Genomic DNA, 27,447 nt, shown 5'->3' on the forward strand with positions numbered 1-27,447 from the left:
TATTTATTCTCATTTTAAACGCCACTTTTTTTCCCCTCTGAAGGTTTAACCCCTTTACTGAAGCAGGCTGCAGACCGGGCGAGACAAGGAGAGACACCAGAGCGCTCCTTCCCTGCCAGGGAGTTCTCCGAGGAGCCACGTCCCGGCAGAAAGGCTCCCGAACCAGACCCCAGCGCTGGAGGTACGGGAGGCTCCCTGGGAAGCTGCAGGAGTAGGAGTAGGGAGTATTCAAAATGTGTCACATATAAAAAAAGGAATTACATCACGGGGAAAGCAGTTTTAAGCCATTTGTTTTACTCTGGTTTCTGATCAGCCTCTCGGGGAGGATGGGACACGGGAAACGAGGGTGAAGTCGCTAATGCCACCGCCTCGCTGACTTTAAACCTCGCAGAGCGGGCTGAGGCGAGACCGAGCGACCCGCGGCGGAGCCGGAGGGCGAGCCGGAGGGCGACCCGGCGCCGGCCCCCCCCGGCCCCCCGGCGGGAGGGGGAAGCGCCGCGCCGAGGGCGGCCGGCCCCGCTCCCCCACAGCGGCTCCCCTCGGGGAAGGGGCGGGCGCAGCCCCGCACGCGGAGGGGCGTGACGCGTGGGCGCCCCGCGTGTGGGGGTAACGGGCGCCCGGCCCGCCAGGCGAGGGAGGAGGCGAGGGAGGGGGGGCGGTGAGGAGGAGGGGGCGGCGAGGCCTGGACCCACGCAGCCTGCCCCGAGGCGGCGGCGGAGTGGGTGTCCGAAAAAAGCGGCACCTCCCGCGGGAAGTGAGGCGGTGGGGCGGGCCGCGGCCCCGCGGAGGGCCGCGAGGAAAGACCCGGGCCCCATCGGGGCGAGGGGATATGGGGGGGGGGGGGGCCTGGCCGAGGGGCGACCGGCTCAGCCCCGCCTTACCTCCCGCGCGGCGGCAGCTCCTGCCTCGCCTGCTGGGAGTGGCGCGGAGCCCAAGCGCCGGTCGCCGCTGCCCGCGGGTGAGGAGGCGGCGGCCGAGCTCGCCCCAGCCCCGCACTCCCGGCCCGGCCCCGCCCGCGGTCCAGCCCCGCCCCCTCCCGCACCCCGCCGCCGCCATTGGCCGAACGGCGTCCAGCCGGAAGGCCCCACCCCCTCCGAGACTCATGGCAGCCAATCCCCAGCGACCACCCGTTCGCCTTCGCTACCGGCCTTAAAAACGGGCATGGCAGCTCCCCCATTAGTTGCGATTTAACCCGTGCCTACAGGTTTCTATTGGCTTCCAAGGCTTGCAATCTTCTCCTTCCGGCTTTCTGATTGGTCCGTTCCAGGCTACGAGCGCACGTCGCCCGCCTGCTTCTCAGCTCCTGCAGGAGACGGGATTGGCTGGGGGTGGGGGTTGCTGCTTCTCATTGGCCGTTAGTCCGCAGCGGCCCTGTCCTCGCGCGCTGTGCCCTTGCGACGTCGGCGTAATGACGCAGCAAGCGGCCTGGCCGGGTTCGCAGCATGGCGGCGCGCAGGGCGCGGAGGCTGCGCCGTCGTTAGAGGCCCCGCGCTCCGGTGGGGGTCTCCTTTCCCACGCGTGGCCTGTGAGTGTGCCGCGGGCGCGGGGGGGCCGCGGGGCGCCAGCAGTGGGGGCTGCGGTCGCCCGCCCTCCCGGGCCTCCCGCTGGGCGAGGGCCGGGGCCTGGGGAAGAGAGGGAGGGAGCGGGCAGGCCGGGGAGGCGAGCGAGCGCCTCCCTGGGCACCGGCCGTCTTGGCTGCGGCGGGCGGCCGGGCCGCGCCTGGCAGGAGTTGGAACGCCCCCCCGTCGCTGTGGGGGCCCTGGGGTCGGGGCTGGACTCTCGGTGGGCTGCATCGCCGGAGGTAGGATGTAAAAACGCCGGGGTCCGGCTCCCGAGATCTTGTCCGTAGTTACGGGATGCACAGAAAGGCAGAAGAAAAACTTTTTATTGTTCTTTGCGGTCGTTACGGTTTGGGTTGGGATGCTCGGGATGCTTCGCTTAGGATGTTCCGGAGCTGATGATTTGTATTCCTGATGTAGTCGGAAGTGCTTTCACTGCTTATAGAAGCAAGTCTCGTCGCTTCGGGCGATTTTAGTGTTTATTGGGCTTTAAAACTCTGGACGCTGTTCAGAGTGTTAGGAAGCAAAACAACTTGTAAGAAGAATCGTAAAAGTTGTGAAAAATAACGCTGCTTTGGTTAATGTGATGGGAGTGCGTGGTCGTGGCACGGTGCTCTTTTTGTTGGTTCAGGAAATAGTTTTAAGCTGCCATACACTTACTTGTGACAGCTTGGACTGGTCCGTGACCGGTACCATTACGTGTGAAGGTTCTTCCTAAACCAACGTGGAACAGAGACTGTTTCCTTTATTCTGAAAAAGAGAAACTTCTTGGAATTGGACGAGATGCTGATTGCAGGCATCGTTTTTCTGGCAGTTCATGTGATCTTTTTTCCATTTTCAGAAGGGAAACATCTGGAAAATCAACAGCTTAATTTTAAAAGTTTTAAGTTTGGGTCTTCCGGTGTTTTGCTGGGAGGAAAAATATTGCATCATATATTAATCAGTACTTGTTTATGAAGACCTTTGCAGATGACCGCAGTAATTTGCGCATAGTATCTGTAGTTTATTGAATCACGTAAGAGTAGTTTTGTGCCTGAAATAAAGGCAGCAAGGCAGTCGTCATTCTGCCTTTAAATTGAGACATGGCTGAACATCAGTCATAACTCAAACACCAGAATGTTTCCTGCAGAATTTTGTGGTGTAAATATATATGGAAATGCTGGTAAACACAAGAAAGTATTACACTTTGAGCATAATCAACTGGCTCGTTTTGGGGATGATTTTAGATGCCAGCTTACCCTACGCACAGACTCACGTTAGTTGTCTTGATCTTGGTATGTGAAAGAACACACTAGTTTTCTTACTTTTTTTCTTCAAGTAGTACAAGTACAGACCATTTTACAAAGCTTTTTGGCAAGAGATTTCTGCTATCCTACCACCCATGGATAATTGGTCTCCACCAGGTGGGTAATTAAACAAACATTTAGGCTGCCCTAAAGAATGTGTTTTCCTATTTATGAATAGAAAGTTGACACCCCATCCCCCCCAGCTTTTCCAATTTTGCTGCTACCACCAATGGGTTTTCCTTATCTTGTGGACAAAGCAGGTGAAAGTTGTTCTCCTAAGAAGTAGTAGGTATTGTTGATAATGCATTCTTGACATTTCTTTATTAAACGGGTAATAGCAAAGATAACCTATGTCTCCTTCTTGAATTGAATTTGCAGTATGTGGGGAGGATAAGGGCAAGGTTAAATATTGCTTGTCTTTGAGCATGGAAAAAGTCCCTTCCAGTGGGCAAGGTTAAACACTACTACTCTTTACTCATCTTTGAGTGGGTGTGTGGGAAGTCCCCGCCATTTATAAAGAAATCCTTTTGTATTTTCTTAAAGGTTCTGAAGTGACTATCTGAAGACTTCCTTTTTGAAAACTTAAAAAGCAAGAATAAATGAAGGAGAATAAAGAAAATTCCAGCCCTTCTGTAAACTTGGCAAACCTGGACCATACAAAGCCATGTTGGTACTGGGATAAGAAAGATTTGGCACATACACCATCACAGCTAGAAGGGCTTGATCCAGCTACTGAGGCACGATACCGCAGGGAGGGGGCCAGATTCATATTTGATGTGGGAACGCGTTTAGGGCTGTATCCTTTAAACTCATGTTGTTATGAAATGTCTTTATGAATGGGGATTTTCAGAATGAAATGCACAAGAAATGTCATGTTTAGTTAGCTGTTCAAACGTTTCTTAATCAAAAATCTTTTTGAGTTTTTTTGCCTTTTGATGTAAAGTTTATTCCTACACGATTTTTATCCATTCATTGGGTAAACAAGGTTTCAGCTGAATCATTTTGGCAGTAGAGGAGTAAGTGATACAGACTTACCAATTAAGGATAACTTTTGGCAGTTATGAAACTCAGTCTTTTACTACATGAAACTATCTCAAATTTTGAATTTTTCATTCATTTTTCTACATATTTTGCCTTTGAGGCTTCTAACCTCTGCCTCCCCATTCTTGTGTTTTTGGGGTTTGTTTTTCTTTGTTTTGGTTTTGTTTAGGTTGGGTTTTTCAACTTTGTATATATTAGTTCTCACCGCTGTCCCACTCTCTCACAGGCTGCCGCTTAAACTTTTGCTTCCTATATTCCTATGCTTCTTTTAATCTTCTCAAGTCTCTGCTTAATAAAACCTGGTGAAGATGAAATTTTACTCTTCTCTAAGGAGAAGAGTAGGGAGCATGTCCAGATTTTATTTGCATTTGTAGGTGTGAATAGGTAGTAACTTTCTTCCACACCAGCACTTTAATATGAAGTGAAAATTGCTCTGTTCCTTCATGTACTTGCTCCTGGTTTTGACCTTTCCTGAGGCAGGTATGGTTTAACACAAGGACGACCATGCACGGATCCTCCTATAAGCATGATTGGGACTTTGCACACTTCCAATAAATGCTTCAGGTATCAACTTCACCTGGGCTGAATCATAGTATTTACGAAGCCTTAAGGGTTTTTGTGGCTTTTTTTCCCTAAAGCTTCTGTTTTACTTGCAGTGTTTACTTGATGCAGCAAAATGTATCTTTTCTTTTGTGCACGTTTGATTTTAAATTTGTTTTATGCTCTGTTTGAAAGTCCTTATTCTACACCACAGACATTACGATACTCTAGCAACCGGAATAATTTATTTCCATCGGTTTTATATGTTTCATTCCTTCAAACAATTCCCAAGATATGTAAGTATTTACAATATTGATGACTTAATACAGTGATTGCACTATGCATGGACCATCAGAAATGATGATATTTTACTTGGGTACTACTGCTGGCCACAACTCTTGAGTGATGAAAAATAAGCATTTTATCTTTTAAATCATTACAACTTAAAATACGCTGTTCTTGCTTGTTTACATATTTCTGTTTATGCTTAGAAATATATTTACATTACATTGCAGTAGTGTCTTGCTGATACTGTTCTTTAGAAAGAGTTACAGCTATAGTGCTGGCACTCCTGTACTGTCTAAAAGAAAAAAAGAAGTGTCAATACCATCTTAAAACTGCTTGACAAACAGTGCTGGACCAGGACAAACTCTGCATTGTGTTTATGACATTGAAATAAAGTTGTATAAAATGGACAGTCCTCCAGATTCTGTATTTTTCCTTTGACAAAGTAAAAGCTGAAATTAACACTATAATAAAATCGGAAATTATTATGCTCATTAAATCTTTCCTGGGAAACTTCTGCAGAACTGTTAATGGAAACTGTCAGTGCTTTTACCATGTTATACTGTATTGCATATCTACGTGCAGACAACTTTTTGAAAGCACTTTCTTTTTTAGGTGACAGGAGCCTGCTGTCTCTTCCTAGCAGGAAAAGTTGAAGAGACACCTAAGAAATGTAAAGATATAATTAAAACAGCTCGTAGCTTGCTAAATGATGTACAGTTTGGACAGTTTGGAGATGACCCAAAGGTAAAAATAATTCATTTCATCCTACTGAACTCCAGCAGTGACACACATTCATTGGAGCACTGGCTGATTTTCAGTTACTCTACAGCAAATTATACATTCAACATGCATTTATGTCTCTTTTGTGTAATGTGATAGGTAACTATGAAAATAATTCTTGATAACGCAAGTAGCTTTGGGAGCCTACTGGGATAATTGTTTGTGTAAAAGGTTTACGTTTGATTCCATGTAAATTCTGATGTTATTTTGCGTATTAAGTTTGAGTACTTCCAGTCAGAGTTAGGAATGTCATCAAGCCGTAAATCATATTTGACAGTCTTAATGTTATTTTAGGAAGCAATTAATAGCAAATCTTAAGTAGGAGAACTACATCTCAAAATTACTGAGAAGTTTCCTGTTTAGAGTATTTGACTTTGGAAAACTATGCTTCTCTCAAAATTTGCTTATTATAAGTAGCAGAAGGATGTGAAACTGTGGAGAGAAATGTGGTAAGAGCTTACCTTTTTGTTGTGATTTTGTATGTGTGGCACTTTCAGGCTGTGTCTGGTTTGATTCTTTCCTCCGTGGAGGAATAGGAATTTTAAACACCACATTCCCTCTTGTGACTTTAAATAAATGTGAAGTAGTAGTATCTGGGTTTAAAATAATGTTTTAATTTAGAGAGATTTCTGTTCTCCTGGGAGACAAACCTAATCAAGCAAAAACTGACAGACATGTTTGCCTGGAGATGCTATGTAGTCATACTTTATACCAGCATAAAATATTTGTGAGTAAAAGGAATAATATTGTGGTTACTTTGTAACATTCTCTAGGAAGAAGTGATGGTCCTTGAAAGAATCTTACTACAAACAATAAAGTTTGATTTGCAAGTGGAACATCCATACCAGTTTCTTCTCAAGTATGCCAAACAACTCAAAGGTAAAATATTACAGGGTGAGCAAGTAATGCCTGTTACTAATTTTCAGCACTTAATTTACATTGAGTGCAAGAATATTCTATTCAAAACTGTTTGTCCTTCCTAATTTTATTTCTTAAAACTTTTCTGATTGCTTTTCAGGAGACAAAAATAAAATTCAAAAACTGGTTCAAATGGCATGGACATTTGTCAATGACAGGTAAGGTATTTCTAGGACACCTTTTGACAGTGAAATAATTACTACTGCATACTTCATTCTGGGATTAGATATTTCTTTGGCAGATGGTTGTTAAATGTTTTATTGATTGTGTTCCTCTGTTTTCCTTTCCATCATTACTGTGATAGTTCCACTGAGCAGGGAATCTAGGATGAGTACAGAAGTACGCCATTAAGACCTTTGCAGTTTTAGCGATAATGGTTTAGTGCTGCATTAAAAAAAGTTACTGTTTGAAAGGGCCAAACCCAGTTACAGATCTCTGGGATAGAAGCTGCTTCTTTCCCAATCTGAGAGATGTGGCACATCCTGAGAAAAGAAGTCACTTCCCAATTCCATCATGTTGATCAGTATTTTGGGTTTTTTTAAAGCAATATTTTGGTAATAGTAAACTAGCCATTAAATTCAGTGTGAAATACATTTTTTTAGGACTAGATTTACAATTTCTTGAATAATGGATTTGCAGTACAAGGGTCACATCAATTAATAGGAGTGTGTGTAGAAGCACTTTTCATGTATAATGTGATACTGGGAAAAAAACTAAAACAAAACAACTCAATACACTTTGGTGGTCTTAAGGAGGATTCTACAGAGCTGGGCAGGTTAATTCACCAAGGACAGTTAAATGTAGTTTTTAATTTCCATAGCAAACCCTTAGGAACATATGTAAGTGGCCTGAACTACTCAGAAATGCTGAATAGATTGCTTTCAGTCGTACCTACAGCAGTAGAACACAATTAAAGGAGGTGCATTTTTATTCCTATGCCTAATTTGAAGTAGCCCAGTGTGGATCAGAATTCTGTAGATGTCACCAAAACTCTCCAAATTAACTTGAGCAAAATGTTGTTTAACATATTTACATGTCAAGAGATGTTTACTTCAGCTGCTGTCAGTCTTGGAGGTGATGATCTTACAGGTGAAGCAAAAATATGGCTTGACAGTAACTGTTAAGGTTGTCATGGAAAACTTCTGTTATGTATCCATCAAACTTTGGGCACTATTGGGAATTAGGTGGTGTTTGACAATTCAAGAAATTTCATAATTAAAGAAAATGCACGTCAGGAAAACATTAGTATGAAGTTGGAGCAGTTGTTTTGGGTAATACCTCTTTTCTTGAGAGGCTGTCATGTGCTTACTTAATAAGCACTATATTAGAATTGTACTTGTTTTCTAGGATCCTGGGGAAATAATTCTGTACTTTGCACTGCAGGCCCTTAGAACAGGGGCTTTTGTCTTAACGCAGCCACAGTATACCCCGCAAGTAAATGTCATGAAAGTAATAATAAGAAATCATCTTTTTAAGAGCTAGTTCTTGTGTCTTTTTGTACTGTTTACTGCTGACCTGATTCTGCCAGTGTTTGAGTATCCCATTGGCCTTCAGTTACATGTAGCCCACTGGAGAGAAAATGGATTTAAACCACTGTCTAGGCTACTGTTGTGATGAATTTAAGGATATAATAATGAATTAATCAGTGAATTTGCAGAAACTTAGCTGACTAGCAGAATCTAAAAATTTCTAAGCAGATCCTATGCTACAGAATCTATGGCAGAAAAAGAAAGAAAAAAGGGAAAAGAAAAAAAGGAAAAAAAATTAATTTAAAATTAGTATCAGGAAACAGTAACTTTGATTATGACAGGAACTTTGTTAATACCAATAATAGCAGTTATTTTAGCACTAGCTTTAACAAAGGCTATTCAAAAGAGAACCTTTTACAGTTTTTACAGCTATACCTAAAACTTGCATCGTGCTTGACAAATTGCTTTACAAATTCATGCTGGCTGTTCTGTGGGGGTTTTTTTAGTACTTGTTTACATTTTATTGAAAAACATTTGGAAACTCTGAAATCCTAATGTGGGCATCAACCCCTAACTAATGTAATGCAGTGACAGCACGTTTCTGTTCCGTAGCAACAAACATGAACACTATATTTAGTCTCACACTACAGGTGAGACTACGGTGGAATATAGCGGGCCATACTTGGAATATGCTGTCTTTTCCTTCTTCCTCCACACCTATATAGTGTGAGGTTTTCTATTTTGAAACTCCAAACTTGATATTCTTATGTGGTATATAGCTTGTGTAGGTGTATGCCCTTTGTATTATCTGTGTAAAATTACCTTGTTTCACGATAGCAGTAGTGCAGAAACAGTTTAGATTTGTAAACTGTTTTGTTTAACAAAGCTCTTAATTTTAATTATCTCGGATGTTAGTGTGGTGCAGTTTTATGCTCTGTTAATTATAGCTGTCATAGATTAAAGTGTTGTACTTTGACAATCAGAATTACCTTCAGGGTTTGTTTTGTTTTATTTTATGTTCTAGTCTCTGCACTACGCTGTCACTGCAGTGGGAACCTGAGATTATAGCTGTTGCAGTTATGTACTTAGCAGGCCGTTTGTGTAAGTTTGAAATACAGGAGTGGACATCAAAACCAATGTACAGACGATGGTGGGAGCAATTTGTCCAAGATGTTCCTGTTGATGTTCTGGAAGGTATGAAATGCATTTGCCACAAACAGTAGAATTTCCTTTAGCTGTGTGACCTAGGTCATAAGTAAATGCAGATTGCTTTCTATCTAGGTTTTAGTCAAAATAATCATGTGTAGAGTATGTAGCTCAGGTCACCTGTGCTATGCCTTAACTAAGGTTTAAATCAAACTGGCTTAGTCTGGAAGCATATTGTTATCATGATTAGCCTTCTGGTCAATATTTACTTTATGACTTGTCTAGTTTATAACGCAGTTAATTAGCTGCTAAATTATCATGGGGTGTGTTTTCTTTTTTTCAATGATTCCCTTCTCCCCAGTTTAGATAAGCAGCTCTATGAACACTGAAACTAATGGAGCCTGTTTTCCAGTGGTTTTATCATTGATGTTTGACTTCTTTAACCAGATTATGCTAGGCTGGGGTTTTTTTATGGTGTACCACAACTGAAGAACAGATTATGAGGGATGAATTCTGGTGTGTGTGTGAATTCTGATTGGGAACAAATTACAGAATATTTTTTTCATCAATACAGATATCTTAATACTGTTCCCATTGTGTGTATGTCTTGCTCATCTTTACCTGCTGCTTGTCCTTCTGAGGGAGAGAACCCTGGGAAGCTCATAAAACAAAGCAGGAACTTCCTTGACTCTTGTGAAGAAAATTGTGTTTATGTGGCCACTAATTTGTCTTCATTACAGTTTTTACTGACTTACCTGGTACAAATGTCAAGCTAAGCATGTTTCTAGTTCCATAAATTGCTTTAGGAACCTTTTAAAAAGTGATGCTTTTAACAGTCTGGCATTGGGTTCTAAGGGATTTTTGCAAGTGAAACATATATGTTGCTGTTCAGGTGGTTTAGTCCTTGTTGCTCTTAGAACTTTTAGGTGAATACCCTACAGTTCTGATGATTTTTAAAGTGCTTACTTCCTATGTTTCTATTATGGTGTTCTTCAGAGTTCCTTCAGTTTCAGATGGATCCTCTGCTGAATCCTTGTCAAAGAGGGCTGTAAATGGGAATCTTTTCGGTTTCTGCTGCTGCATCAGTGAATACTTGTGGAAAGAACTCATTTAGCTTTTCTAGAAAAGTTTGCCTTGAGTGCTGCTCTTGCACCTGGTTATGTTGGGCCTACATGATTTCTTACAGACCTTTAGCTCCTGATGTGTTGGAAAAAGAATTTAGGACTAGTCCTTCACTTAGTTTCCTGAAACTTTTTTGACTGGCCTAACTGGACGTGTATGTTTTAACATACAATCTTTCACTCACTTTATTACTGTCCTGTTTTGTAGTTCTATGGTAACTTGTTTCTCCAAGCACGCAATGTTGGCATAGGTTATATTAATACCAAGACACCTTGTTCTTCTTCTGAAAGGTGTGCAAATACATCTACGTATTGTTCAGCATAGGCAGAAGAAACTAAAAAATGCAGTTGAAAAATAATCTGTTTTAAAGAAGTCAAATCTGTGGTCATTATAAGTAATACTTGCAATCACTTTTTCTGAAGTTCATGTCCAGTAAAAATCTCAGTTGATAATTCTGTATCGAATGTACACTTGTACATTATGGAGGTATAATTTTTTTTTTTTTTCCCCAAAGACATCTGTCATCAGATCCTGGATCTATACTCACAGGGGAAACAGCAAATGCCTCACCATACTCCTCACCAGTTGCAGCAGCCACCATCTCTTCAGTCTACACCCCAGGCACCTACGGTACAGCAATCCCAGCAATCCCAGAGTTCAGAGCAATCACAGACTCAGCAGCAAAAAGAGTCGCAACAGTCAGCACAACAGCAGCAGCAGCAACAGCAAACACAAGCACAGCAATCTAAAAAACCCTCTCCCCAGTCAAGTCCTCCTAGACAGATTAAAAGACCAGCAGTAAGTTTAACTTTAACTTGCATTTTATCAGTTCAAGCTGATCTGATGTCCATTTGGTTTAAAGGCTGCAGTGTGCAGAAGACTTGTGTGTGTTTTAAGAATGAGCTTGGTAATTAATTCTGTGTGGTAGACTTCTCTCGGTTTTATGGCAAGTGTGTTGATGTAGAATAGCCATTATAGTTGTGGCATACCATATCCTTATTCCACATGGGGCAAAACCAGTGGAGAGACACTGAAGTTAGTATAAGCTAATAAGGTTCTAAGTGTTTGTGGTTCTGTGCTATCAAATTTTGTTGTTTTCGCTGTTAAGCAGGCTTGATTTAGGGACACAGTGCTGATGAAGACATTATTTGACTCTCTGGTCTTTGATTACAAATATAAGGGAATGGTGACGTTTGAAAGTATGTAAAAATTCTTAGAAAAAGTCTTTCAAAATAATCTACTAAGAGTAGAAGCCTATAAATGCATCATACATTAAAGTCTCACTTCATATGTATTATCACCTCATCTTTGAAAATAAGAAGGTACATTAGCAGTTGGATAATATCACAAGTACTCTCAGTACTTTTCCACAGTCATCAAGTTCAAATGAAGCTTTCAGACCTTAATCTGCACTTTTTGTGGGGTTTTTTTTTCACTTCTAAGTTATAAAAAAAAAAAAAAAGTGTTAAAGTGTGGCCCAAATCTTCTTGCATGTATTTAGTAAGAGGACTGTTTTCAAAAGTAAAATCTTTGGAACAAGTCCATTTAGGAAGTAAATTCTGTACAGCTTTTACAGCTTATGCTCTAACTTGTAATTAATGCATGCCCAAACTAGAGAACAGACATCAAGGTGGAAAAAAAAACAACCCACCCAACCCCAAGAAAACAAAAACCCAGGAAGAAGCAACAGATGATAGTATGAAACTGAATTGGAATAGTGCAGCATCTTCATGATAGCAGCTTCCTAGAAAAGAGAGAGATGTAACTCTGTAAAACCTTGGTCTTGTCATTGCAAGATACGGCCTACTGCTAGAGGAAAAAAATCTCCCCTGAAACGTATAGTTTTTGCACTGAACTTTTTTGAGTTGTTCTGGATAAAAAGCTGATAAAATGAGTTTGTTAGCTTGAAAATTGGGAGAGCTCTTTTTAGGTAGTATGTATTTCTTTTCATACTTTTTCTACCATCAGCACAAATTCTGCTTGACTAGTCAGATCTGTAGGGTAGGGAACTGTTTCCCTATTTTTATTCAATAGAAATGCCTGGGACAGTTTGGCACATCAGAAACTATAAATAACAATTTGGATTTTTCTGTGTGTGTCCATTTAATTGTAAGTTGTTGTAAATGCTTGTTCTTTCATGTAAAGGCTCTACCTCTGCAGTACTACTGATTTCAGCCCATCCCATGTGTTAATGAAGTACCTCATTTTATATATATATATATATATATATATATAAAAATATATATTTATATATAACAAAAAAAGTTATACCTTTTGGATGAATACTGTCAGTTGTTCTTTAAAAATTGCCTGTGGTCAAGCCATCAGAGCAACTTACCTTTTCTTGAAATTAAGTTTGAGGTCCATCACCTAATAATTAAGGAATTGAATAGTACAGCTAAGAAGGTAAGTCCTGGTATACTGCAGGCATCCAGAACAAATATAAATCAGAGTGACTCATCAGGAGTTTTGTAGAACTGCACAAACAGCATAGATTTGAGGAAAGCAAATGTGTCAAGCTGAAGTCATTCTTTCTCCAGAAAGCAGTCTAGGAGAACAATATGTATAGTGTTTGAAAGATATACTTGGTGCTTCTAAAATGTTCTACAGCGAGATCTACCATAAACCTTACCTAAAATGTTTGCCACCTTCTATAAATAGGGCTTTGCATGGCTTCCCCTTTGGTTTGTACAGAAGATAAATGCACTTTGTTCCTGGAGGCCAGATTTCCCAGTTACATGAACTTTTATAACTCCATTACCTTCTACTGTGCCAAGATACTTTCAAGCGGCTGAGGGATTGGCCCATGACGTAGAGACCCATACCAGATATCTAAAGCATCTGCACATCCTCTGCATCACTAGTGGTGAACAGCACTTGAACGTACAGTTGACTTCACTAAAAATACACTGGTGAATCATTAAATGTAAATGTAATGTAAAAGTAAATGGTAGATTTAATTTGATTAAACTACAGATTGTTAGTGGGAATGATTTTAACGCATATGAAAACAGCACTGAAAGAATAGTTCCATTGTAGTATGGATTGATCTTATTATGAAAGTATTAAATAACAATAGGTCTACTAATAAATAATGTTGACCCTGGGATGTCATGGCTGGAGCAATACAAACTACAATGCAGTAGAAGGACCATAAAACCCCTCATCTTTCAGCAGCTGCCATTATTAGAGAAGTGATTTAAATTTGTATACGCTTTGGTTTTGCTGCTTCTTGGTATTTTTTTTCCCCCTTTAGCATAAATACAGCTTAAACTGTTGCTTGTTTGACCTATTTGGCTCCAGTTGCTATTTCTGTTCTAATGGTGTACCTCAACAACGTTATTTTCTGAATGTCGCTCCATGTCAACAAACGCACAACAATTGAACTGCTTGCCACTTGAAGTGATCAACTGACTTCATGGAATGAGTGATTTTTTGGAAATGTTGCAATAAGTAGTGGAGACTTGCTTCTGTTTGGAAGTGTGGGGAGATCTAATGTTTGCATGCAGTTTTACAGGCAAGGAATTTAGTGCTAGAAAATAGAGAAAAGACCACCCAAGTAAAATGAAGGCAGCAGATGAGTCTGTGAGAGTTACCAAGAAAAGTATGTATGTTTGGAATGGGAAGATAAAGATTGTCCTTAAAAAGCAGGAAAGCAGCCAGAAGGTGGCTGGAGATGAATTGAAGTGGGTATCAAAAGAATGTAAGAATGGGGTAGCCTCATGCAGGCCTTGGGTACCTTTGTATTGACAGCAAAAATCTTGAGAATACCCATCAGAATTAAGGAAAATACATTGTTCAAGTTGGAGTGAAATGTATGTCCATTCTTGTGTGGAAAGTGAAGTGATAGGAACTGAGCAACAGTTTGTGAGGATAAAGCCATTAGAGGCAAATAGTCCCTTAAAAACAAACTCTTTCATTCAAAAGACAGAGAAGCTGTACAGTGTACAGAAGTGCACAGTACCCCTCTGACTTTTATCATTAATTTTAAATACATTTGTAACTAAGCTTTTTGTACTTAAAATTTCAGTTAGGTTTTCTGCTTTTCTCAGAGACCATCCACTAGCAACCTCAGTTGGACTAAGTAAACTGGAAAGATTTTTCTTACTCCCTTGTCTGTGATTCTTAAAACCCCCGCCAAACACCACAAAACAACAACAATAAAAAAAACCCAACAACCAAAAACTGGTGATTGGAAGAGTGCTGTGAGGTTTTGTGGTTTTGCTTTGTGTGCATGAATTTATTTTTTTTCTGGCGTAACATTTGGCTTTTATACAGTGCTTTCCATCTGAAGGCTTCTGAAATGTTTTACACTGAGCAACACTTTCACTGCCCTCCTGTCCTGGTAAATAAAGCATAAAGGACTGAAGTGATTTTGGCAAAGGTTGAATGACAGGACAAAGCAGAATTAGGAACAGAGGCCAAGTCTCTTGCTTTCAGTTCAGTGAGCAGTGTACTGGACCATGACGTATGTGCAGTGGATGATAAATAAATTAAACAAGATGTAGTACTCAACAGTGAGAACAGCAGGAAATGCTGGATCTAAAATAGCTGCTATTTTTTCAGTCCTTTCATTCTGCCAGTTAAGCTGGGCTTTCCCAATGTGATTTGACTTTGTTCAGTGTTTGTGTTGCATCTGTCTAAAGAGATGGGACATTTGTAGCCTCCTAATAAAAATATAGGAACTAGGAATGAATAAACGGTTTATTCTGCCTCCTTTTAGGGGAGGGAGGAGGAAACCAGTTCCGAGTTGGAAACTGGTTTTGATTTAGTCAGATCTGCACAAAAGCTCTTCAGCAGGCTGTAAGTTGTTTCCCATGTGTCTCGCTTGTTACCATTTTAAAATGCTTTGTATTTCACAATGGTCTTAATTCTCCTTTCTTTTTTTTAAACAGGCTGTATCTCCAAAAGAAGAAACGAAGACAACAGGTAAATGTTAATATCATACTGCTTTCATTTTACTGTTTTGAGCAAAAAAAGTAATCTGCTGACGTGCACTTAGCTTGTTTGCTTACAGGCTTGGCGGTTGTAACCTATTTTGATCCTAATAATGTGTCTTTAAATATATACTGTAACTATTTTTAAAATGTTTTGAACTGCAAAACTTGAGAAAATGGAGTACAACTGTGCTCTAAGAGTCCCTTAAATACAGTCTGTTCAGTAGAAGTCAACTACTAAACAACTACTCAACTCTCAGTGTGTAAGTCCGTGCGTCATTTGGAGTAGTTCTTCAGCAAGCTGTGGGACCTTGCAGTGACTGAAGGTACTATGTCATGAAAAGCTGCACTAACATTAAGTCTGTTGGTGAACATTTGTAGTCAGTTGTTGGCATGGCTGTGAGTGAAGGGCGTTTTGTGTAAATATATAGGCTGCCTTAAGAAATGCTACACTGCACTGATCACATCTAGTTCTTTTCATTTGGTTGGTTGGTTGTTTTTTGGTTTGTTTGGGGTTTTTTTCCCTTCATTTTGCTCTTTTGGAACAATGTATTTTAAGATAGCAAGGATGTGATTCTGCAACCTTTCCCAAGTAAGTCTGGCACTTCTCACTCTGGCTCTGCCAGATAGATTCCAGAGAGCCGTCTCTTCTCCCTCCTCTCTCCTGTGCAGTTGCCATTCTGTTTGATTTCTGGACACACATTCCCCTAGCAGAGCATAGTTCAACTTGTTTTAACTATCTACGTTAGAATTTTGTGTTAGAAAATGTACATGTGCTCATCTACACTTACATACTGTTACCAGGACAATTGTATCTAGTTAAAAAATACATAGCTTGAACTTCTAGCCTTGTGTTCTTTTGGAAGACTTGTGATATTTGATGTCACTTTATACAAAGATTTGATTTTAGTTTTCTTTATTAAACATATCTAGTATATAGGATTTCCACTGTACTTTTGCATAGTGTAATATGATATGATAATGATTAGCATGAGACCAGAGTTGGAATTTCGAAAATATTGCAGAGCAATAGCCAATTAGGAACTTGTAAATGTGTTTTAGAACCACCACCACCATCTAAAATTCCTAAAATTGAAACATCACATCCACCAATACCTCCTGCACATCCACCTCCAGGTAAGCTTCTATTTTCTTAAGCACACTTACTCTTGCTGTTAATTGCCTTGCTTTACTTGCAGATGTTGGTAATGGTCTGGGGGCAGGGGTTGTTGCCTTGAGTAATCAACTTGGCAGGTAAAAGTGTTAGGTAGATAAGCTCTAGAGGGAATTTCATCTTGGTAGCACAGGCTTTTCCAGACAGAAGCAAAAAAGTTACGATGGAAACAAGACTCCCTAGGTGGACAAAGGCAAAACCAAGTTGTGACTGTTAAAGGCCCAGAAGATTAAAACTGTCACCAGCAGGCAAAAAGGGACTTATGTTCTCAAAAGGATGGCAGATGTCATATTGTATTACTAGAGCAGCTTCCAGCTGTCTTACAGAAGTCCTTCATGTTGCACCTTTAGTATAGAAACTCTACAGGTGTGTAACTTCTGAACAGTTAGGGCGATACTTTCTTTGCTGTGTCCCAGAAGAGGACTTTCAACACTGCACACATGCCTTATGTTTGCAAAATAAAACTGTACTGTTGTAAAAATGTGCTTCCAGCGCCTTGATGCATTAGCTGTCCTTCCAGTGACCCTTAAATACGACATAAATGTTTTATAGAGCATGGTCTATAATGTAACTGTAACATGACAGCTTCTAACAGGGAGCTACAAGGGAGAAAAACAGTGCTCTGAAATATAGTAGGGCTGTTTTTCCCATTTGTTAAAATCATTTAAGAATGAAGGGGTTCTTCTAAATACCATGTTCGTTATTCCTCCAGTTGTTAAATCTTGAATGCACATCTTGCATCCAGAATGATTCTGAAAATGAGTAAATGGGGAAGTAATTGCCTCCTATAATTGAAGAGCTGGAAGTCATTGAAATCATGGGTACCACAGCCAGCACACCACCTTGCATGATCTAATTAAGTAGCTGTCTTAGGGGACAATTTTGCTGTTAAAATTATGACTGCATAGGTAAGGCAACTCCTGTTTAGGCAGGTAAAAATTTGTTCCCCTTGTTTTCTAAAATTTTCCTCTTAACGTTTGTTTATACAAGCAATCATTGGATAAGTACTGAAAATTTGCAAGAACAGTCTTTAGAGACCAACTTTTCCCTCAGAGCCCCAAAGACAAAAATCAGATGAAAACGAAGAATGTTTATTGACCAGATGAATAGAAGTACTAGAAGGTGGATTTATCTCAAATTCTGTTCAGCACTGTCAGTTTGGTTGTTGCGTGTCACTGGAAATGAGTGCCCTCTATCTGCTTCTAAATAACTTTAAGAACAATGCACAATGTTTTAGATGTTTATATATACAAGCAAGATGGATGTCAAGATGCCCCAAACATTTTTCTTGGGCATTTTAATACTGACTGTATGACCATACAGAGATGTTGCCATTAGGTCAGTCTTCTCATTGTGGTATTCCTTAATTTATAATGTCTACGTAAGAGGGGAAAAAAAAATAATCAGATTCTTATTTAAAGAGCTTAAAGCACGTTCTTCCCAGAAATGGCTAAGTATAATATTCTGTAAAACTCTGGCCTTTCATTTAACTTCCCCAGACTGCCAGGTACTGAGTTCCCTGAAACTGATTGGTGGAGCAAAGCTTATCAGATTTCATGTCTCGAGCAATCTATCATACTTTCTTATTTACCCTCTGGTTTTCTTTTTTCTTTCTTTTGGTAAAGAGGTTTAGAACTGACTGTTCAGGATTTGACACTTTGGCTTGTATTCTCAAATAGTATTTCCCAACATGGGAGGCAGATGAAAGGCAGAGGGTAATCCCAGCCGCCTCCTGGATTATGAAAGAGGTAGAAAGGAGGCCTGGACTAAAGAATATATTGAAGCACTGGTCAAGAGGGTTTTGGTATCTTGGGTCCCATGACTTTTTAAATCTGCTAGTTGTGATTCTGTCCATCCGGTCTGTTAATTTCTGCAGTTTGTAGAACAATACTTAGATTATAAGAAAACAGTAATAAGAAAGGAAGATGTATTTGACTTTTAGAGTGGGAAAAGCTGACCTCAGAGCTTTGTTAGGCAGCTTTGTTATTACCTAGTGACATGAGAAAGTCTGACTGGATACCATATGGCATATAGAGACTTAGAGAATTGAGTCCTCTTTTGATATGTTAACTGGAGGAAAAATTTAAAGTATTCAGAAGCTGTTACTGCCACTGTCCTTCAAAAAAAATAAATGCCATTTTCTTTTCCAGAGCGCAAGCCTCCTTTGACAACTGCCGTTTCAATGGGAGAAGCAGAGCAATCTACTACTGTGGACTCAGTAGATATGCCAAAGGTCCAGATTCCTCCCCCTGCTCATCCTGCCCCAGTACATCAACCTCCACCCCTGCCACATCGTCCCCCGCCCCCACCCCCCACCAGTTATATTACAGGGATGTCTACTACAAATTCTTACATGTCAGGGGAAGGTTATCAAAGTCTTCAGTCAATGATGAAAACGGAAGGACCAACTTACGGAGCTTTACCACCGGCCTACGGACCACCAACTCATCTACCATATCATCCTCATGTCTATCCTCCCAACCCTCCACCACCAGTTCCACCTCCACCCCCTACTTCATTTCCTCCACCCAATATTCCACCTCCTACTCCTGGATATCCTCCTCCACCTACATACAACCCTAATTTCCCACCTCCGAGATTGCCTCCAACTCACGCAGTACCACCTCATCCGCCTCCAGGGCTGGGAATGCCACCAGCTAGTTACCCCCCACCTACTGTTCCCCCAGGTGGACAGCCACCTGTACCACCTCCAATTCCACCACCTGGTATGCCACCTGTAGCAGGACTTGGACGTGCTACGTGGATGAGATAGCATGAGGTAATTTGCACGATATCCCTTTATGTTGACTAGGCAGGAGTAGCTGGCCAAAACCTACATTGTAAAGATGAAGAGGAGGGTAATTTGTATAATTTAGATGAAGAAATGAGAAGGTGAAATGAAAATTTAGCTTATCTGTTTGCAGTATTGTTTATGGTGAGTTATAGGCTTCTAGATTTTAATCAGCTTTGCAGTATCTATTCTAACGTTATACATTTGACTTAAGTTTTATTAATTGTCTTGAGTTATTCCAGCACTGGATTACTTTGTACTAGCAAACCCAGCCATATTGGCTCAATTATGTCAGTAAGAAGAAAATTCCCTTCTAGAAAGCAGTGCCTATTTTTGAGTATCAAAATAGCCAGATATCATGAAATTTGATCTACAATAAGAAATTTGATTTTGAATAATAATTAAAACAACACTATGTCAAGCATAAAAGCTACTTTATTTAAGAGAGATTCTGAACGCTAGCTGACTGGAATAATACTGAGGTGTTTGCCTTGCTGATATTTTTGGTTTGGAATGTACTGGTATCTTTAGAGTATTGTATGTTTACACCTGTTTGCAAATTGCTGTACATAATATATATATTTTCTAAGTGTGAAAGTCTGAATGTAACAACCTACTGTGATGTACATCCTGGTTATAAATGGGACTACTTCATTCACATCTACCCAAATAAAATTGGTTCTGAATTTAGTGGGCTTCCAGGTTTTTCTTATTCGTTCAGAATTTGTAACTATGGTACTTACTGCAAGATATTTCAGCACTGATCTCCCAAATCTTACTCATCAGTTTTATTTAAAAAGAAGGTATTTTATTTTTTTCAACTAGAAGTATACACTATCACAATCAATCTCTTACTTCATTTTTACTAAAATATTTCAAATGAATGTTTTACACACATTATCAAAAAAATCTGTACTATTACTTTCCCTCCCCCAAAAAGCCAGAGTGGTTCAATAATAGGTAAAAACGCGTGCTAAGTTCTAAAGAATTTTGCTATATACACAACAGCAGGTGCTAACTTTTCCAGTTCTTTGTAAATCATATACAGAAAATATAGCAGGGCTGTAAGATCACAGGTTTAACAGAAATCAAACTTTAAACTGATTTCTAAAGCAGCACAAATAGACTTTTCCCCACATTATGAAAAATATACAATTTTATCACTTTACAGTCATGCACTTTGAAAAAGATCAGTAGTACTCTTCCCCCACAGTTTCTAAAAAGATAAAAGGTCACTTTAACACTGATTTCTTCTCATATCTAATATTTGGATAAAAATGTGCCATTCTCAGACAAGGTTGTGCTCAGCAGTCTTACCACTGTTGGTGTGAAGAGCCAACTGAAGCTGGTTATACCGCAGCATTCCAGAAACTGTTACGGGAACGCCGCTCACTTCAGTCACTCCCAACAAAAGTCAAGGATGTGATTTTACTTCCCTTAAGCAAGCAAAGTCCATTTGTAAACAGTGGATGCTTTCTTTGCCAGAGGATTGCAGAGCCCAGGGCTTTAATCTTGAGGAAATTAACGCGCCCCAAATATATCAATTCAATGGCTGCTATTTCAAGGGATGCTCCCCTTCCACTGTACAAAGCTCCTCAGGTAGTTTTCACTGAAGGCTCAGCACATAGGTAAGTGAATTTAAGTAAGCATATAAAACATCTTTTTAGACAACTGAAAATGGAGCACCCAAGTAATCCTGTAAAGCCATTGAGCGTCATTTCACCCCAGGAAGTCACTTCATAGTTCAATTGGAGCTAAGCATGAAGAGTAGCAAGCCTAAACCCCCCCGGACAGTAACACCCCAACATACAGCACTGTCATGTTCTTATGCAAAATTGATGGTGCACATATTACACTGAAGATTAATGTTGCCAAATAGGATCTTAAAAAAAAAAAAAAAAAAAAAAAAGGAAAAAAAAAAGGGGGGGGTGGGGGGGGGTGGGATATACCCTAACACTGTAAAGATTGTTCAGCTGAACTACTGGCTACCCTGTAAAACTGGCTCTATAGGAGCTGCAGCACTAATGGACCTCAACTGCAGCATCTTTCCCCAGTAGGTGAGATCTGCAGGTGGAACAAAAGAAGCTTTGCTTGAAATCATTGAATAGATTATGAGAGAGATTCGATAGCAGGGAGTATTTGAATGAGAATTACATAGCTGGTGTGACTAGTAATCTGATTAGTATAGCTCTTGTCTTGTTGAGAGGACCTGCTAGTCTAATATACTCCTAAAATAGCAAGCATATCATCAACACAATTAACTCTCTACAACTGCTGGCAACATTTGCATTGCGTTAGTTAAAATTCACTGACGTAAATTAACCTTGTTCCCAATATGCTTAAATTCTCTGCTTAATCCAGCGATTAGATGCCACCAAAATTAAAATGGGCTTTCAAGCAGATAGATTAAAGTAAACCTCGGTTCAACATTACATGTTAAGGAAGAATGGTGCCTCTGCTTTACATCACCCTTTCTGGTACGAAAATCTCGAGGTATAAATTGTACAGGAGGAAGACAAGTGATCAACGGTGACTAGAAACTGCAGGTCAAAACAAAAAGCGAAGAGGAAGAAATCCAGATTCCTCTAACGATGCCATATTTTAAAGGTGACAGACTAGAATGGATTTTTCCAGGCTCCACAGGGTTAGGTATTAGCTAGCTCAGTGTCCACTGCCTCCAGCAGCAGAAAGAAACAAACCATGGGTGAATGTGTGAGTGAGAGTATGCACCTGTGTTTTGGGAGGGGATCTTGTTTGTTTTTTCAGAATAACCGTCTCATCTGGAGTGTTACATTGTTACTTCTGCAGGCAATAAGGAAGTCGTGCTTACTCTGACTGGTTACTATGTATTTTGCTTGTATTCCTCCTCTATTATTTTTTTTTTTTTGCTGGTTACAGATTTTGGCTCTGACACTGCAAATTCTTCACCCGGGCAGCTGGTTTATTGTATACCATGGGACCAATTACCTTTCATAACTTGCAGCATGGGCTCCCTGGTATTTTATCAGTGCTCCTTGTTAATATAATACCACAAGTCAAGAGCTCAACCTGTCCAGCTAATTCAGCTGTCTGTAGCTGTGACTGACTCTTACGGAGAATAAAAAGAAAGTGATGGTGTATGAGGTCATTAAATCTTCAAACTAATCACTAGAATCGATGCAACTTTTGAAGAGAAGGCTTTGATCTTTTCACATGCCTGTCTCTAAAATTATTTTACACCAATGAGATAATAACCAAGTCCTGCTTCCTTGGACTACTGGGAAAGAACATCTACCAAAATACAGGGACAGCTGCTGTGACATCTTGGAAAAGAAGGGGGTCAAATTCTTACCACTATACAAGCAGCTACTCCACAATAGCAGAATATAAGTCCCATTGTTTTATATACAACCATTTGAAGAAGAAAAAACCCACTTGTTTTGGTTCATTAACAAAAATAAAGCTTGAATGGCAGGAAGTAGTCTCACCTGACAGCCCGTGTTTATGTTTTTATTCAGCTCTGCAAGGTGGTGGTTTGATTACCTTACACAGGAACCAGTATAGGTGAGGGATCCAGCAAGAACATTAAAAAAAAAATACCCAAATCTTCCTTATGTGAAAGATGAGCTGCTCTCCAAGATCCTGTGAAAGCCATAAGCACTGTTAGGATGGCAGTTTCTGCTGAATTAGTTTGTAATAAAAGCTTTACAGGAAAAGTGTTGCCATTATTTGTAGGCAATACTGGCGTGTGGCTACGTGACTGCATTCACATTAGGACTGCAGAAATCTCGTGTCATTTGTTCATGAAAAACAGTTCATTAACAGCTGATACGGAGTCTCAAGCCTTTCCGTACGCCTGTGTGAGGAGCACCGCTGTACAACGGTACAAGTGGTTTTAGCTTGCCACTCAAAATTTTACACAGCGCCTCGTGAAAACAGTTGCATGTCATTCTTCAAAATAAGGACCTCCAAAATAAGTGTGAGCAGCTCAGGAGCTTGGCAGGCAGTTAGGCCAATGAATTCAAGTTGGGTTTTCCTTGGAAGGTGCTGCCTGGAGCCACTAACCCAGCTGTAAATCACTGAGAAGCAGGTGGACAGGAGTGATAAAAACTGTGACTTCTCTGCAAGTGACTTCTCTTCTTGTTCCTCTTAGAAATTCTCTTGAGTTGGTTAATTCTACAAACAGACCATTACAACAAAGCAGGTTTGAACTACAATACAAATGATGCAAGTCTGGCATTATTGGATGGTTACCCACTGAACAGTAGTTCCAGAGCACCACAGCCTGGAAATCAGGCCTTTAGCTGCCGTATTTACACTATTGTTACAAAAAAAGCAGGGGAAAATAAAAAATAAAAAATAAAAAAAAAAAGAAGGAAAAAAAAAAGGGAAACCCTGAAAAAACCTCAACCCCAACTACCCAAGAACAGGCAGTTAGAAATGCTGAGCTCTGCCTCTTTAGTCTTCACAGAATCGACCCCTTCCAGTCTTCGGGACGGTGTTCCTACAAGGGACCCTTGAACTGGTTTCCTGACAGATGTTGCCTGATGGAGGGTTTGGAGCTCGCAGCATCACCTAGCTTTCGCCAGACAACCTGTAAGAAAAAAAAAAAAATAAAGTGACGGGGGAGAGAAAGGCAGGAATTAAACCAACCCCAAAGCCTCTGACGAGGTGCAGTGCTTTCACAGTAGCATGCTGCCTGAAAGCAGAATGAGCCGCTCCGTAGCGCTGGGCTGTAATTCTGAGCAGAGCCACTGGATGGCACCTGTGCACCAGTTTCCAAGGAGAAAACCATTGATGCATTTTTCTAATTAGTCCCTCTTGAAATTAGAACCATTTTTGCCTGGGGTAATAGTATAAAACAAATACACTAGGTTCGAATTTAAGTTCAATGGTAGGTCAACCGTGGCATGCTTACAGAAAAGATGTTACTATGAACAGAAAAGAAAATGAAAAAGATAATGATTAAAAAAATTGCATATATATATATATGACTTTCTAAAAACATATATTTTATCATTCCAGGGCCACTGGAGTAAGGAAGAGTATTTTTTAAAAAATAAGACACTTCAAAGTACTTCATAGCTGCCCTGAATCTACATAAATTGAATAGTTAAAGAAAAAACAGCTGATGATAGACAAACAGAAATGAGTCCATTTGGGAGGATGAAGTTTTGCCTTTCTCCCTGCTTGGCTACAAGGCAACGTGGCATTAAGCAGATAAAATATCCTAGTTGGGAAGCCCTCGTTTACTCTGGTCTTGGCTTTTCTCATAGGGATCCAGCAGCCAAAGTGAAATGCCTCAGCCCTTGCCAAGGATGCTTGCAGTGATTAGCTCTGCAAGACGCACTTGTGTTCCGTACATTCTCTTTTTAGGGTTGAGGTGATTTTCAGAATTTAAATGGAGGGTTAGGCTCCTCTCTGCTGGTGTGAGGCACTAAATGATGCTGCCTGGGTGACCTGCAATGTGGACTTCCAAAACAAAGGCTCCAAAAGCATCCTCCGCCCTGCTGTGGGCACTGTGGTTGCTGTCAGACAGCACATCCCTGACTGCAGGTGACATGCAGCTTGAGCTGTGTTCTAGCAGAGATGCCAAACTCTTTGTTGAAAGCCAAAGCATGGCCAAGGTGCTTTGAAGTTGGAGGCAGTGCCACGGCATCATACACCGCAGAGCAGAGGCCTGGTACAAATGCTCACCATACAGGATGCGGCAAGCTCAGTTAAGTGTGGTTGCCCAACACGTTAGCAGTGCTAATAGCACCCCACACATCATGATGCTGTTCAGAGGCTTCAGTCAAGAGGATTCTTCCTCTAACTTCATCTTATGGTTTAGGCCCAAACCCATTCAAGCTGTAATGCATGAATGAAAATGGCAATTAAATGCTCCTCAGCCCAAACTGAGTCCCTAAGGGCACAGGTGGAGTCAGCTACTAACAGGACTGTCCCAGCCAGGGAGAGCCCCCTGCACAGCTCTCAGTCAGCAGACTAGCTACTCCACACCCTTGAAGGCAGCAAAGTGGGAAGTTATCTGCTGAGCAAAGGCTGCTCCATGCCATGAATGAGGCACTCGGGTTGCCGATACCCAAAGCAGCAGACAGCAGAGCCTCCACTCTTCTCTTGCCTGTGGATCTCACATGAAGCAGGGCTTGCACACAGCAGACCCCTGCTCTTCCATACTTCTAACAAAAGACCACAAAAGAAAGCCCTAGGGTTGCCGAGAGGCGTTCTTACATTGCACATTTCACGAACAATCGCCTTCTCCTTTTCGCTCAGGTCTTCTTCATAGCTGTCTTGCATTTGCCTGTCCAAATTTTCATGGACCTCAAGGACCTACAAAAAACAACATTACAAAAGCATTATGCTCCTCAAATAATTAAGTGTCCCTAACAACATCATTAGCCAGTATTTAAATTGGCACGATTTGCAAAGCCTCGAGATAAGCAAAGACAAGCATGACACCGTCGGTCGGGGCGCCTCCTTCCTCCCCTCTCCCCGGCAATGGCATGCCTGCCCGCCACCTGCACCGTGGCTGCCACCACAGCCCTGGGGGACCACATGATAATTGGCAGTGAGTTGCCTGCGCCCACAAACGCACCTCTTCCAGGAAGGCTGCTGGCAACTCCACCTTGCAGGCAGCCCCCCCAAGGCAGCCCCCCAGAAACTCGTGCCCCCTCCCTTCCCCTCTTTCACAGGAGCAGAGCTTTTCCATTCCCTTCTACTAATCCAAGTCATGGGACAACTGTGGTGAGCCCAGGCCAGCAGCTTTTAGGTGTAACAGGGTTGTAGCGATCAGAGAAAGAGGCAAACAGGGGGTCGCACCCCCAAAAGGCAGAGCTTTTACCCACTGTGCAGCTTAAGCGTATGGTTGCCAATCAGCCAGGAACTTTCCGATCTTAAAACAGACACGGCCGATTTCACTCACTTTTTGTCTGGAAGCTGGTTTTATCCCATTTAGTTTCTCAAGGGACTCCCTTGGAGGCCCACGATGACGGTGAGCAAGAGACAGGCTGTTAGCATAGAGCCCTGGGACCCAGAGATCCCAATTTGATTCCCAGCTCTTACCCACTCCATCTCTGAGCTGGCTGCACCCGGCTGCAAAGGGGATGGGAATGGGGCAGGGAAAATCCCAGTATTGCCTCCCGGATCCCTGCATGCTGACTGCAGTCCTCTGAAGGCGCTGTCCCCACTGAGTGCCAGTGTCGACGTGAATCTGGGTCACCCTCTCCTTGCGCCACAGACGCCCTCTGAAGATGGAGATAATCACCTCGACACCCTGAGCTTTACTTTAATCTCCACCAGCACCATTTCCAACCACAGCACATGCCCCATAAAAGCAAGGGGACAGGTGGCCCTTGGCCAGGGCTGGCGCACACGCGTGTCCCCGGGACGCACCCTGGCACTGCAGCCGCTGCAGGGTAACACTTACCAGCTGCTCAGTGAGCTCAGCTGTGCAAGCACTGATGAATACAGGCTGTACCCACCCAGCGCTGGTGCCAGACCTGCCTGGTCCTCCACAGGCAGCTCCGTTTTGCTGTCTGTCCTCTCATGTCTAGCTGCAGGCAGCGGGCCCAGGTACCTGCCTGCAGCAGCCTCTGCAGGAGTGAGGCATTGCCTTTCCTTTCCCTCCCTCTCATGACTACAAGGCTTTTTCCATCATATTAACAGGAGGAAAGCACTGCAAAAAATGAGAGATGTGGCTCCAAAAGCGTAGGTGTAGTCTGAAAGTGAGCAGGAAAAGGATTTGAGACTCTCCAATCAGGCTCTGCTCTGCTCTACAGCTTGGAAGGCATCTCCAGCAGGCGCTCCTGGATCTGGGAAGAACCAGGTTTCCTTTCAGAGACAGGGAGGTTACAGCTCCAGCACTGACACTCCAGACCTGACACGTACAGTGCCGCTCACGTTCGTGAGCCCCCTGGATGCCCCTCAGCCTGGTGCTGAGGCTCAGGCTGCCACACCTGCGGATCTGCCTTGGGAAGACAAATAAATGCGCTGTGAAAGCAGCTCAGGACGCTGCAAACAACAGTGGAAACATCCTGCCTGTGACTTTTTTCTTAGATTTCAGGTTGACAACGTTTGAAAATGGAAAAACACCTGATTTCTAACCTCTTTCTTTGAAACAGCACTTCCAGACATGTTCCCCAAGCACTGATCCCAGGCCACACGTGGCTGGTAAGATGCAGCACTTCTACGTGGCTGCCGCGCCCCATCATGTGCTGCCCACACCCCTGTAGCAGCCGGGAGGCAGCCCTGGCCCCCCAAGTCCCGCCTGGGGCATGCACCATCCTGGCCACCCCTGCAGAGCACCTGCAGAGCTGGCTGCAGCCGGGTGGTCCCTCAGTCACAGTGGTGAGGCTGCCTGGGGGTAAAACACAGCGTCCACAGAAATCCCCCTCCATCACATCCCCATGCACTCAGAC

At 41.9% G+C, this 27,447-nt stretch overlaps 3 protein-coding genes across 9 annotated transcripts in view; 1 reads left to right on the forward strand and 2 right to left on the reverse strand.

Annotated features, from left to right (window-relative positions):
* The window catches only part of SETD3 (SET domain containing 3, actin histidine methyltransferase), a 63,726-nt gene extending 62,704 nt beyond the window's left edge, over positions 1-1,022 (reverse strand). The window contains exon 1 of one of the 3 annotated variants that reach the window (XM_055794103.1): positions 882-1,022. The gene's annotated coding sequence lies outside the window, so the exon portion shown is untranslated. The remainder of the gene's footprint in view (positions 1-881) is intronic. The other 2 variants (XM_055794088.1, XM_055794096.1) reach the window with 2 other exon arrangements.
* Positions 34-19,741, forward strand: CCNK (cyclin K). 4 transcript variants are annotated; one of them, XM_055794119.1, is made up of 11 exons: positions 34-181; positions 3,389-3,641; positions 4,641-4,722; positions 5,327-5,458; positions 6,268-6,373; positions 6,513-6,570; positions 8,906-9,075; positions 10,664-10,947; positions 15,045-15,078; positions 16,149-16,223; positions 18,411-19,741. In XM_055794119.1, exons 2-11 carry the CDS (start codon positions 3,445-3,447, stop codon positions 19,031-19,033), a joined length of 1,761 nt encoding a protein of 586 aa, XP_055650094.1. In that variant the 5' UTR covers positions 34-181; positions 3,389-3,444; the 3' UTR covers positions 19,034-19,741. The 4 variants fall into 4 exon arrangements, with proteins under 4 accessions (XP_055650094.1, XP_005230641.1, XP_013160749.1 ...); XM_005230584.4 differs by lacking the exon at positions 34-181 and adding an exon at positions 1,378-1,525; XM_055794128.1 differs by lacking the exon at positions 34-181 and adding an exon at positions 2,593-2,962.
* Positions 19,742-21,922: 2,181 nt separating this feature from the next.
* Positions 21,923-27,447, reverse strand: part of CCDC85C (coiled-coil domain containing 85C) — a 113,383-nt gene continuing 107,858 nt past the window's right edge. For both annotated transcript variants that reach the window (XM_055794139.1, XM_005230585.3), the window contains exons 5-6: positions 25,262-25,360; positions 21,923-23,624 (exon numbers count right to left, since the gene is read on the reverse strand). In XM_055794139.1, coding sequence (XP_055650114.1) covers positions 23,535-23,624; positions 25,262-25,360 — 189 coding nt within the window. In that variant the 3' untranslated portion in view covers positions 21,923-23,534. The remainder of the gene's footprint in view (positions 23,625-25,261; positions 25,361-27,447) is intronic.

Source organism: Falco peregrinus, chromosome 1 (genome assembly GCF_023634155.1).
Source record: "Falco peregrinus isolate bFalPer1 chromosome 1, bFalPer1.pri, whole genome shotgun sequence".
NCBI lineage: Eukaryota > Metazoa > Chordata > Aves > Falconiformes > Falconidae > Falco > Falco peregrinus.

Excerpts from the sequence above, each read along its gene's own strand:
- CCNK (XM_055794119.1), top strand. The coding sequence starts at position 3,445 with ATGAAGGAGAATAAAGAAAATTCCAGCCCTTCTGTAAACTTGGCAAAC. Across the intron at positions 6,571-8,905 it reads TGGACATTTGTCAATGACAG|TCTCTGCACTACGCTGTCAC; the intron begins GTAAGGTATTTC and ends TTTATGTTCTAG. Across the intron at positions 10,948-15,044 it reads GACAGATTAAAAGACCAGCA|GCTGTATCTCCAAAAGAAGA; the intron begins GTAAGTTTAACT and ends TTTTTTAAACAG.